Genomic DNA, 13,644 nt, shown 5'->3' on the forward strand with positions numbered 1-13,644 from the left:
ATCCAGCCCAAGATTCCTGATTAACAATGGGGTGAAATGGTTCTCGGGGTTAGGCAGGAACGTGGGTTGAACTTGCAATGAGATCAGCCATGATCTTATTGAAAGGTGGAGCAAGCTTGAGAGGTCGAGTGGTCTACTCCTAATTCATATGTTTGTATAGTGTCACAAATTATTACAATAAATAATTTAACAAAACTCCATTTTCTGCAGAGAGCAAGGACTTTTTTCCTGCACCAAGTACATGGTAACAACGAACACAATAGTTATGAAAAGGATCAGTATTTAATTCAGAACTCCAGCATTTTTATTCTTAAACTTCACCTGCCAAGTGGACAGCTATGGTATGCAAGTTATTGTAACTGTGCAAGTCCCAAGTAAAACTTGGAAAAGAAAAAAGCTGGCCATAAATAGGCACAATGGGAAAAATGGCCTTCTTCTGCACTGTATAATTCAATGATTCGTACATCAGAATCCTGCTGAAGCCCAACTGTGATAACATTTTGAACTTGAACCCTGTTGACAAAAATCCCACATCTGTATATGGCCTTCAACATTGTGCACGTGCAGTCCATGTTTTGTAAAGCAGTTGTTCCTCTAATACACGGTGCCAGACCCAGTTCGCATCAATTTTGAGTATTAAGCAACTTTCAACTCTTTAGTGTCTTCTCAATGGCCTGCATCTCCTCTTGGGATAACGGGGAAAGGTTGAATCCTTTGAGTTCAGGTTTTCCTAGAATAGAAGAATCAAGATACGAGAATCAGAATCATCAGCAGGGGTGGACCTTCAGTATCCCTGCCTCTCTATAGTACAACCATAGATAGTAAAGAAAACCTTGAGACGCACCTCTCCAGAGGCTCAGATATGCACCGCCTTTGCCAAGTAAAACTTGGCTCAGAAACAAAGTTAGCTGATGTCAGCCAGAATGGCAACATGCAACTGCATTTATATTGCACCTGTAATATAGTAAAACATTCCAAGCTTCTTTACAGGAGTGTTGTTATCAAACAAAATTTGACACTATGTCATAGAAGAGATATTAGGATATGACTAAAAGCTTTGTCAATGAGGGAGATTTTAAAAGATGTATGAAAGCCACTAAAGGAGTATGGCAAGAAACTGCAAATATGCAAGAGGCCAGAACTGGAGAAGCCCCAGTACAAACATTGCTTGATTGAAATCTCTTGTTCTCTGATCTATGCTGTCAATTGCACAATGTTTATTTACACAATACAATGAGGTTTCAACTGTTTGCAGTTTCAGCTATTGATACTTTATATAAAGTGTGGATGATTGACACTTTTATTGGCCTGTAACAAAATAGTTTCTTTAAAAAGTATAAAGTTATCAATGTATGACTGTTTCTTTAACAAAGATGGTTTTTAAAAACACATCTATTGTCACAAGTTTCATTGATTCTATACAGTGCACAGTTGATGAATGAGCATTGAAATACCATAGCTTGGGTGGTTAGCATGAGGTGGTATGCATTGAGCACGGGAAGTGTATGGAGGGTGAAGGCTAGAGGGCTTACCTTTTTCATTATAACCGGGACAAAGTCCCACAATGCCAAGGCAGGACATTTAAACAGCACACCTTGGCAGTTGTCAGTCCCCGTGGCTGCCTCCAAACACTTTCCTGCATTGGTTGACCAAGCTGCAGCTTGCACCAGCCTCCCAATCCACAAAATAAAAATCACATCTTTCCTGGCACTTCACCCAAAGTGAGCAGAATTTTCCCCAACTCCTGCTACCTGTCATGGGGATTAAAATCCAGCCAAAGATATTGAATTCTGATTATTGTGCTCGGATTAAATAATGAAGGGAGCAAGGACAAGCAAGGCTGGTCCCAACTGGAAAGTAGTGAGACACAAGGAAAGAATCCTAAGCTATACAGCTTTTAAAATATTTTTTTTTTAAAAATCCAATTGAGGGGTAATTTAGCGTGGCCAATCCACCTATCCTGCACATCTTCTGGGTTGTGGGGGTGAGACTCATGCAGACAGTGCAAACTCCACACGGATCGTTACCCGGGGCTGGGATCGAACCCAGGTCCTCGGCGCCATCAGTGTTGACCTACTGCGGCACCATGCCGCGTTGCTTTTTAAATAAAATTTAAAAGCTTATTTATTACTTGCTCTATTAGGTGGCACAGTGGTTAGCACTGCTTCTTCACAGCACCAGGGACCCAGGTTCGATTCTGACCTCGGTGACTGTCTGTGTGGAGGTTACGCTTTCTCCTGCTGTCTGCGTGGGTTTCCTCCGAGTCCTCCGGTTTCCTCCCACAGTCCAAAGATGTGCAGGTTAGGTAAATTGGCCATGCTAATATTGTCCAAAGGTTAGGTGGGGTTACGATGAAAGGAGCGAGGGTTTGGGGCTTGGTACTAGGTTCTATCTGAGTAAAGGCCGATGCAGACTCACTGGGCTGAATTACCTCCTCTGCACTGCAGGGATTCTATGATTATGGTAAGAAGCTGGTTGAAGAGGATTTTAATAAATGAATAACAGTTTTAGATGAAATAAACATTAGGCGTTCATTCAAATTAAACCAGGACACAAATTTAAATTGAGAGATATAAAGAAGAGCTATTTTACACAGCGTTGTAAATATTTGAAATAATCTGTCTGGCAGCATTTAGTAGCAAAAATAGCTATTTACAGTAATGAGAGGTGGGGCACCAGAAGGGTGAACTTCAATTGACTGACTTCATTCCAAACACCCATTTTCTTTTTTTGAAATGTAGGTGGTTAGCTGACCTCTTCCTAAACATGAGAGTACTTGCATGAAACACAGGTGGGATAAGCAACTTTGACGGAAACAGGCCTTTGCTGCAAATCTATTCCTCACTGAACACTTTAGGAGATGAACAACAGAATTCCCTTCCTCTCTGCCAACCTAGTTAGTCAATGTTCTTCCAATGCCAATCACCTTACTGGAGATCAGCCGAATCAGAAGACAGGGTTGAAATGACTGAAAGCCATTCAGCTTTAAGTACACATATAGAAAGTTAAAGGAATAGGTTATAAAGTCACCTTGAGCCTCGTTTAAACGATTGACTTTCACCTTCAGCTGATTATAAAGCTTATGTATCTCTTCATCCAACTGCTCTTGGTCTGAAATATCAAAGGGAAGCTTGGGTTAAACCAAGGTAATGGTTCATATCAAATTATCACCTGGGGAAGTTGATGAAACTTGACTTAAGGTCAACTACAATAGTAAGTTCCCTCGTCCCATATTCTTTTGTGATTAGCTCAACCTGTTGTGACAACTACATTGAATTTACAGTCATCGGACAATTTGGCCCAACTTTTTAATGATTCACACCGGCCTCCTCCCATTCTTTGTAGAGCCTTCTCCCCTCAACACAGGCCAGCAATTGAGCCTGGATCCTGTGCCTTATATGGTTCCATGCCATGTTAGATGGAACATTTTAACCAATGGTTACAGGACTTGTTTTTTCCAGTAGTTTTAAAAATGTATATCTTCAAAAGACACTGGTTGTTTTTTTAATCTGGAGATTCTTTTTCTGAGGCCATCTCCAGGTTGTGCCTATGGATTGGTATCACTCTGGTTCAGTGGGGAATGTTGTGGCCAATGCTTACAATATACATTTTCCAGCAGGTGTCACTAGATTGCAATCAAAACCAGCCCATCCAGCTAAGATTTCTCCCAACATCTTACAGCAGTTGGGGTCGTGACCCACAGGTATTGGGAAGGTCATAGGGCCATCAGTCGCAGCGTTCCCAATCACAGGAAGTAATGCCCAACAGCTGCTACCAGCTTTTAAAATTGCCTGCCACGACCGGCTTTCAGAATGTTGGCCTTCCCGCGGATCCGTGCCCCCTCGGCAGTGCACAGACCTGGAGTCCAGCTCGGCAGACTGCCACCTCCTGATGTCAGCAAGCTGACCCAGGAACAGATTTTTTAAAAATCGGCACAGTCTTCCTGCCTGGAGTGGCAGCAGAGAGTAGGTCACGCGCCTCGCACACTGACGTCACGTGCTCTGGGCATGAGGGACATTTCTCCATTTTGTAGCTGCCAGCAGCGCTGGTGTGAGTTCCAGGGTCTCTAGTGAACAACCCATGGAGAAGCAGCTTTAAATAGGAACAAAGCAGAATAAAGATGATTGTTGAGGTATGGGTTTATTAATTGTGCCACTGCAAATCAGGATGCAAAGTTTGTGTGTGTTATATGCAGGGACGTACTGGCAAATAAAACCCTCAAAACCTCAAAGGCATTTGAAGACTAAACATGGCGAGTTTGAGGACAAACCTCTTAATTTTCTTCAACAGATGCAGTGCATTAAATCATCAGCTGAAGTCATTATCAGAAATGTAACATTGAATAACAAAAGCAAGTGAGATAGTGAGGACCAAGCAGGTTACCGGTCACATTAAAAGGTAAGCAAAAATGGTGGGTCGTGAAGTTTGGGCGCCGTGGGTCCTGAAGGATGACCGCTAAAAATGGGTTCAGGGCAAAAAAGGTTGAAAAACACAGTCTTCAAGCACCAACTGGCATGAACTGTTGTCATGGCTGAAATCTGATAACTCAAAGACCAGAAAGTGATCTACGTGCACCTTGCAGTGTCGTGTTCACAATTTGGAATTGTTACCTTTTATTTTTCTCATTTTAGTATAAAGATACTGCCTTTGGGCTTTGTATAATAGGTCATTAAAACTCATTGACCACTTAAATTTCAACAGCTCACTCGCTTTCTATCTCTTTTTTCCCCCCAAGTAAGGTGATGCGCTGATGTAGATTCCGCTTTAAAAGGTCTCTCTCCAATTGTCTCAATTGCTCAGTGTGGTACATTGCACTCTTTCAACAGGTGGAACCAGAACTTTGTTCCTTTAACTAAAAGAGCCAACCACAGATCCAAAACAAAGCTGCTTATAAGGGATCTTGATCTCATCCTAGACCCATGGGAGAGGCAGAAAGTGAATTGGAGAAAAAGCAGAGTGACAGCTTAAAACAGGTTTCTCAAAAATGAAAATGTTAACTGAAATATCTGGTGCAGCAAAGATGACTATATTTGGATTACCACCAAGGTAAACACACATTTAATATGTAGTATTTTCCAACAACCTAATTTCTCCTCCATTAATAACGCAGTTAATCTCCCACCAGATTTGGGAATTTTTCAAACATGCACTCAGGCGGTTTATATTATTTAGATCACAACTTAGCATAGTTTTTTTAAAAAAATGTTTTTTATTGAGTTTTCATATTTTATATTGAACAAATAACAAATTATTAGAGAGAGAAAAAAAAAACACGCAAAAATTAACATGTATATTTACAGGTAAGCATCTTCGTAATAACAACTGTGGCCGCCCCCTTTAGCAGGCATACATATTTCACATTCCCCAATATGGCCGAGGCACATGTTTATAGGCATTTATTTACAGTTTGGTTTTGGGCCTTAGCTAGCCATCAAACCCCCATAACGAACCCGTAGCCGCCGCCGCCCCCCCCCCCCCCCCCCCGGGCTACCTTCCCCCGATTCCCGGCCATTTTCCCCTGATTCTTGGCCACCCGACTATTCTTCCTCTTGTACGTTGGCCACAAACAGGTCCCGGAACAATTGCATGAATGGCTCCCACGTTCTGTGGAAGCCGTCGTCCGACCCTCGGATGGCGAATTTGATTTTCTCCATTTGGAGAGATTCCGAGAGGTCAGACAGCCAGTCTGCAGCTCTGGGCGGTGCTGCTGACCGCCAGCCAAACAGGATTCTACGGCGGGCGATCAGGGAGGCAAAGGCAAGGGCGTCCGCCCTCCTCCCCAGGAATAGATCTGGCTGGTCTGAAACCCCGAAGACCGCCACTATCGGGCATGGCTCCACCCTCACCCCCACCACTTTGGACATAGCCTCGAAGAAGGCTGTCCAGTACTCCACAAGTCTGGGGCAAGACCAGAACATGTGGGCGTGGTTGGCCGGGCCTCTTTGGCACCGTTCACATCTGTCCTCCACCTCCGGGAAGAACCTACTCATACGGTTTCTTGTTAAGTGGGCTCTATCTACCACTTTTAGTTGCGTCAGGCTGAGCCTTGCGCACGTGGAGGTGGTGTTGACCCTATGCAGTGCTTCACTCCAGAGTCCCCACCCTATCTCAATCCCCAGGTCGTCCTCCCATTTCATTCTTGTTGCGTCCAGTACGGTGTCGTCCCTTTCTACCAGTCGGTCAAACATGTCGCTACAGTTCCCTTTCTCTAGGATACTTGCGTCCAGTAGGTCTTCCAGTAGTGTCTGTCGTGGCGGTTATGGGTACGTCCTTGTCTCCTTTCGTAGGAAGATTTTGAGCTGCAGGTACCGTAGCTCGTTCCCCCCAGCTAGCCGAAATTTCCCTGTCAGTTCGTCCAGTGTTGCGATCCTGTCGTCCGTGTATAGGTCCTTGACTGTCAGTGTCCCCCCGTCCTGCCTCCACCTTTTGAAGGTGGCGTCAGTCAGTGCTGGTGTGAACCTATGGTTGTTGCAGATGGGAGCCTTGTCCGACATTTTGGTCAGGCCAAATTGCTGCCGCAGTTGGTTCCAGGATTGGAGGGTGGCTGTCACCAATGGGCTGCTGGAGTGTTTTTTGGGTGGGGATGGGAGTGCTGCCGTGGCGAGGGCCCGGAGGGAGGTCCCCATGCAGGAGGCCTCCTCCACACGCACCCACTCGGCTTCTGGCTCCTGGATCCATCCCCTTACTTGCTCGGCTGTTGCCGCCCAGTGGTAGAATTGTAGATTCGGGAGGGCTAGCCCCCCCCCTGGATTTTGTTTTTTGTAGGACTTTCTTTGGGATCCTAGCATTTTTACCCCCCCCCCATACGAACGCCATGATAAGTTTGTCCAGCACTTTGAAAAAGGCCTTGGGGATGTAGATCGGAATGGATCTAAACAGGAAGAGGAACCTGGGCAGTACGTTCATTTTGATCGTCTGGACTCTCCCCGCAAGGGAGTGTGGGAGTGCAACTTAGCATAGTTGTCAACAGCCCACATCTAGACGGCTGATACCACTCATGAACAAGTATTTTAAATGAACTGTACACACTTACCTTTCCGAATCATGTCCCTCGTTCTTGAATTGGGGAATTTGATAAACATGTTTCCAAAACAAACCATCACCTTATCTGAAAAAGAGAGATAGAAAGTGAGTGAGCTATAGAAATTTAAGTGGGCAATGAGTTTCCATAACCTATCATACAAAGCCAAAAGGCAGTATCTTTATACTAAAACGAGAAAAATAAACGGTAACAATTCCAAATTGTGAACGCGACACTGCAAGATGCACATAGATCACTTTCTGATGTTTGAGCTATCAGATTTCAGCCATGATAACAGTTCATGTGATCTGGTGCTCGAAGATGTGGCAGAAATTTTAGCTGGGCGGGCTGGTTTGGATTGCAATCTAGTGACACCTGCTGGAAAATACTTGTTGTGAGCATTGGTCACAACATTCCCCACTTAATGCAGTGTGCTTCCAATCCATAGGCACAGCCTGAAAATGGCCTCCGAAAAAGAATCTCATGATTAAAAACAAACAGTATCTTTTAAAGATACACATTGCTGGAGGAGGTGTTGACAGCACGGGGACTGGAGAAGGGGGTAGTGTCGACAGTTTACGGAGCTATTTTGGAAGAGCAGAAGGCACCGCTGGAAGGGATCAAAGCAAAGTGGGAGGAAGAGTTGGGAGAGGGTATCGAGGAGGGGTTCTGGTGTGAGGTGCTCCGGAGAGGGAATGCCTCCAGCTCATGTGCGAGGTTGGGGCTGATACAGCTGAAGGTGGTATACAGAGCGCACCTCACAAGGCGGGGGGGGGGGGGGGAGAGGAGGAGGAAGCAAACTACATTCATATGTGGTGTCGGACCTGCCGGGGTTGGAAACGGGTGCGGAGGCAGATATTGTAGCCTTTGCCCCGTTGACCGCCCGAAGGCGGATCCTGTTGGGATGGAGATCAACCTCTCCACCCTGTGCCCTGGCGTGGGAGGGTGTTGTGGGAGGAAACCGGAGCACCCAGAGGAAACCCACGCAGACACGGGAGAACGTGCAGACTCCACACAGACAGTGACCCAAGCCGGGATTGAAGCCAGGTCCCTGGCGCTACCGTGCCGTCCCTGTACATGTAGTTGTGGATTTAAATACAGCAAATATATCATCCACATATTGAAAATATGAAAAGTGGGGCAGCACGTTGGCACAGTGGGTTAACCCTGCTGCCTCACGGCGCCGAGGTCCCAGGTTCGATCCTGGCTCTGGGTCACTGTCCGTGTGGAGTTTGCACATTCTCCCCGTGCTTGCGTGGGTTTCGCCCCCACAACCCAAAGATGTGCAGGGTAGGTGGATTGGCTAAATTGCCGCTTAATTGGAAAAAATGAATTGGGTACTCTAAATTTATTTATTTTTTAATCTGAAAAGTGTAGGAGGATCAGGTCATTCCAAACATGCACATTTGTAAACCTGACAAAGGGATGGGAATAGTTATCCTTAACAAGCATGACCCTAATCAAAACACATGCCATTCTTTTATTTTTAGTGTTTTTATTAGGGTTTTTCTTTTTATACAAAACAAAGATAAAAGTAAATGTACACAGAAACTAGATATATTGGTTACAATTCACACTTTTATAAGTGCCCATCTTTGACTTGGCCTCCTAATTCCAACTCCCCCATTCTTCCAGATCCCTCTCCCATTCTTGCTATCTGGCGTGTCTTCTTTGTTCGTTGGTTCATGAAACCTGGATGTGTTGGGGTAGTATTAGATTGCTTGTGTGGGATATAGTTGGATTCTGTGCCTCTTTATTCCCTCCCTCCATTATCGACCCACCCCCCTTCTCTCTTTCCGTTTTTGCCTGTGGTTCTTCTGTGTATCCCTCCTCCACCAGGCTTATTGGCAGCTGGCTAGAAACAGGCCAAGAACAGGTTGGTGAATGACCTCCATGTCTTATGGAAGCCCTCTTCCAACCCGCAGATGGTGAATTTGATTTTATCCATTTAGAGAAATTCCAATAGGTCGGACAGCCAGTCCGCAGCTTTGGGTGGTGCTGCTGATCACCAGCCAAGAGGATTCCTCAGCTGGCGATTAGGGAAGCAAAGGCAAGGGCGTCTACCCTGCTCACCATAAAGAGTTATGGCTATTCTCATACCCTAGAGATTTCCACTTCGGGCATGGCTCTACCCTCATCCTCACAACCTGGACAACGCTTTGAAGAAGGCTGTCCGGAGCCGACAACTCTGGGGCATGACCAGAACATGTAGGCGTAGTTGGCCAGGCCTCCTTGGCACCGTTCACATTTATCCCCCCCCCCCCCCCATGCAGCAGCTCCCCTCCATTCTTTTTATTTTTAATTTAAAGTTCCAAATTCTTTTTTTCTCATTAAGGGGCAATTTAGCGTGGCCAATTCACCTGCTCTGCGCATCTTTGGGCTGTGGGGGTGAGACCCATGCAAACACGGGGCAAATGTGCAAACTCCAAATGGACAGTGACCTGGGGCTGGGATCAGACCCGGGTCCTCAGCGCCGTGAGGCAGCAGTGCGAACCACTCCGCATCATGCCACCCTAGCTTTCCTACCCATTCGGCCTGCGGTTCCTTTATCAATCCCTTTACTCTTTCCGCTGTTGCTGCCCAGTGGTAATATTGGAGGGCCAAGCCCCCCCCCCCCGATGCTTCTCATTCTTTGCAGAACTTTTTCGGGTTCTTTTTCCGCCCCCCACACAAACACCATGATCATTCTTTCCACAGAGCTGAAAAAGGCGATGGCGATACAGTCCAGTGTGGATTGGAATAGGAAGAGGAACATGGGCAGTACGTTCATCTTGCTCGTCTGCACTCTCCCTGGCCAGGGAGAGTGGGAGTGTGTCCTACCGTTGCAGGTCCTTTTTAACTTCATCCACCAGGCTGGTCAGGTTCCACTTGTGGATCTGTGTCCAGTCATCGGCGATTTAGATCATAACTTTTTTCGGGCCTGTTAAAATTGCAGTCCCTCCAGCTCTGCCCTTTCCCTTGTGGGTTCACTGGGAAGATCAGGTTGAGTTTGCAGCCTGAGGAAGTTCTTTCAAGAGCGCCATGATTCCCTCCAAGCGGCGGCATGCTGGCATTTGGGTTAGCACTGGTTTCGATCCCAGCCGTGGGCCAATGTCCGTGTGGAGTTTGCATATTCTCCGTGTCTGCGTGGGTCTCACCTCCACAACCCAAAGATGTGCCGGGTAGGTGGATTGACCACGCTGAATGACTCTTAATTGGAAACAGAAATGAACTGTGTACTCTAAGATTTATTTTTAAAATGATTCCCTCCATGCTGCTTTGCAGGGCCGAGATGTAGAGGTCATCTGCATAGAGTGAGGCTCTTTGCTCTCCATCTCCTCTACGAATGCGCTTCCAATTCTTTGCCGCTGACTGCGATTGCTAGTGGCTCAAAACTGGGGCGAACAGCAGCGGTGACAGCGGGCATCCCTGCCTTGCGTCGCTCTGCAGCTGGAAGTAATTAAAAGCTGGTTGTGTTCGTCCACACGCTCGCCATTGGAGCGGCGTACAGGACTTTCACCCAAGTGGTGAACCCTGTTCCAAACCTGAACCGCTCCAGTACCCCTATGAGGTACTTCTATTCGACTCTGTTGAAGGTCTTTTCTGCATCCCGGGAGATGAAGATCATCTCTGGTGTTCTCTCCCTAGGTGGGGTCCTTTATCATGTACAGCAGTGGCCTGATGTTCGATGTTACCTGCCTACCCTTATCAAAGCCCCTCTGGTCCTCTGCAACCATCTTTGGTATGCAGTTTTCCAGTCACTTGGCTAGGATTTTGGCCAGTATTTTTTGCGTCTACATTGAGCAGCGAAATGGGTCTGTAGGACCCGCATTATTGGATCTTTGTCCTTTTTGGGTATCAGTGAGATGGTGGCTTGTGCTAGTGTAGGTGGGAGGGTGCCCCTCACTGCCTGGTCAGTGAACATCACCCGAAAGTGTGGGGCCAATGCCCCCGTTGCGAATATTTTGTAGAAGTCCGCCGGGAATCCATCAGCTCCCGGCGGCCTTCCGCGCCTGCATGGAGTTAATGCTCTCCATGACTTCTCCCAGGGGGCGCCTCAGGAGGTGTACAGCCTCCGCTAGAAGGCCTGAAATGCGTCACTGACCTTTTCTGGCTCCGCTACTGGTTTGCACTTGCTGTCTCTAATCTGTGCTATTTCCCTCATGGCTGCCTGCTTTCTCAGCTGGTGAGCCAGCTCATACAGGATCCCCCGTGCCAGGCGGAGTTGGTGCACTGATTTTCCCATGGAGTGCAGGTCAAAGTCCATCTGTAGCTTATTCCTCTCCGCCAGGAGCTCTACAGTTGAGGCCTCGGAGTATTGCCGGTCTACCATCAACATGGAGTTGACCAGCTGTTGCCAGCCACCCTCTTCCCTGTCTTTTCATGCTTTGTAGGCAATAATTTCACCACTGATCACAGCCTTCAGCAGCTCCCAGAGCACAGAGGGTGAGATCTCCCCGTTCTGATTGTTAGTAATATACCCATCTATGGCCTGTGGTATTTTCTCGCAGAAAGCCTTGTCGGCCAGGAGGGCCATGTCCAACTTCCACGGGGGCATTAGGCACGGCCCATCTCCAACTTCACATCCAAGTAGCGTGGTCGGAGATTATGACCACGGAGTATTCCACTCTTACAGTCCCTGGAAGCATTGATTTCCCCATTACAAAGAAGTCAATCCGGGTGTATTTGTTATGTGCCTGGAGAAGAAAGAGAACAGCGGCGATCTAGTTGCTCTGATATGTTGAGACTTCTAGTTCCTTGATGGTGTTCCCCAGGGCCTCTAGTCGCCTCTCTGCCTTGTCTAGGGCCACCAGCATGATGGCCAATACCGCCACCACCGCCACCTTGAATGGTGGTCTTTATCTTTTCCCTGAGCTCCCTTAGTTCCCTGGAGAAGAACTTCCTCCATCCACCCTCCGGTGAGGGGGAGCTTCCTGTGTGATTTGCTGGTCTCTCTCGCTCTGGTGTGGCCGGCACTTTGTCGCCTTGTGAGTCTGCTGGCTTGACCCCTTGTTTCTGCCGCTTTCTGTCTCATTACGGCCCCTGGAGCTACTGTTGCTCAGCATCTTCTCTTGTGCTGTTGTTAGACAGGGCGAGGGGATAATATTTTCCCTGTTTAGTGGGCTATTTTGAGGAAAAGAGCCTAATTTCGGGTTCTTAGGAGGAGAGCCACCTGATGTACGACTACTCAGCACATCCCTGTCACCAAAATCCATGCATGCCATTGTTACTGGCGGGTCCAAATTTCATATCAATTGGACCTGCTGCTCAAAATGACCGCAGAGCTTTGCTTGATAAATTGCTTGCTTGCTGATCTACTGTAAGAGCAATGAGCTGGGCAACATATATGACAGGATTCATCCTCACTGCTCATTGCATACGCATATGTATGAGTTGTCCAAGACACATAAAAAAGTGTTGTCCCTTTACACTCTGTGACCGGTTATGCACAGCATTAAAATAGTTGGGTCAATTGTAACAACCAATGTGGAGTCAGTTTTCTACATACGGTATCGGCCATCATGTTGGTGGTCCTAGACAAGGCAGAGAGGCGACTAGAGGCCCAGGGGAACACCATCAAGGAACTAGAAGTCTCAACATATCAGAGCGACTAGATCGCCGCTGTTCTCTTTCTTCTCCAGCACGGTAGCATTGTGGGGGCAGCACTGTAGCATTGTGGATAGCACAATGGCTTCACAGCTCCAGGGTCCCAGGTTCGATTCCGGCTTGGGTCACTGTCTGTGCGGAGTCTGCACATCCTCCCCGTGTGTGCGTGGGTTTCCTCCGGGTGCTCCAGTTTCCTCCCACAGTCCAAAGATGTGCAAGTTAGGTGGATTGGACATGATAAATTGCCCTTTGTGTCCAAAATTGCCCTTAGTGTTGGGTGGGGTTACTGGGATAGGGGGAGGTGTTGACCTTGGGTAGGGTGCTCTTTCCAAGAGCCGGTGCAGACTCGAAGGGCCGAACGGCCTCCTTCTGCACTGTAAATTCTATGATAAATAGTGAAGGATTCCTTCACATTTGCGGAGAGCATATAGGATTTGCATATCGATGGCAGTGCTGTGTCCATGTCCTTATTTAGTATTGCTAGCTTATTCACCAATGTTCCACTTATGAAAGAAGTAGTTATTTGCTCTGCAGCACTATATCATAGTGATGGTGACCCGCCATCATTGAGTGAATTAATATTAGTTGAACTTATGAACTCAGCAAATGATGCACTCACGTTCTGTTTTAATGACACCATGTGTGCTCAAACAGATGGTGTTGCCATGGGATCCCCTCTAGGCCCAGCTCTGGTAAACATCTTTGTTGGAAGCGTGCCTTTGATAGAATGACAACCAATGCCCTATACCTTGCATATTTCTGATTTGTGAATGATCTGTTTGCTATATTTAAATCTGTGGCTGCACATAATAATTCCTTTACATATCTAAATGGGCTCCATCCTGCACTCAAATTCACTTTTGAAATGAAGTAGCTAATTGAACTCCCTTTATTTAACACACTAGTTGAGAAATCTGCCTATGGGGTTCACTACCACAAGCCTACCTTCACTGGTCAATATACACATTTGGATTCTTGACAGTCCCACACACTATAAGAACGGTCTTATCGGCAACCTTGTAAATAGGGCCCGAGCC

The 13,644-nt window shown here is 46.8% G+C and overlaps 1 protein-coding gene across 2 annotated transcripts in view; it reads right to left on the bottom strand.

Annotated features, from left to right (window-relative positions):
* Positions 1 to 263: 263 nt before the first annotated feature.
* pdrg1 (p53 and DNA-damage regulated 1) overlaps positions 264 to 13,644 on the bottom strand; it is a 30,434-nt gene continuing 17,053 nt past the window's right edge. The window contains exons 3-5 of one of the 2 annotated variants that reach the window (XM_038802993.1): positions 7,034 to 7,108; positions 3,031 to 3,111; positions 264 to 730 (exon numbers count right to left, since the gene is read on the bottom strand). In XM_038802993.1, the coding sequence (XP_038658921.1) occupies positions 648 to 730; positions 3,031 to 3,111; positions 7,034 to 7,108 (239 nt within the window). In that variant the 3' untranslated portion in view covers positions 264 to 647. The remainder of the gene's footprint in view (positions 731 to 3,030; positions 3,112 to 7,033; positions 7,109 to 13,644) is intronic. The other variant, XM_038802994.1, reaches the window with a different exon arrangement.

Source organism: Scyliorhinus canicula, chromosome 7 (assembly GCF_902713615.1).
Source record: "Scyliorhinus canicula chromosome 7, sScyCan1.1, whole genome shotgun sequence".
Lineage (NCBI taxonomy): Eukaryota > Metazoa > Chordata > Chondrichthyes > Carcharhiniformes > Scyliorhinidae > Scyliorhinus > Scyliorhinus canicula.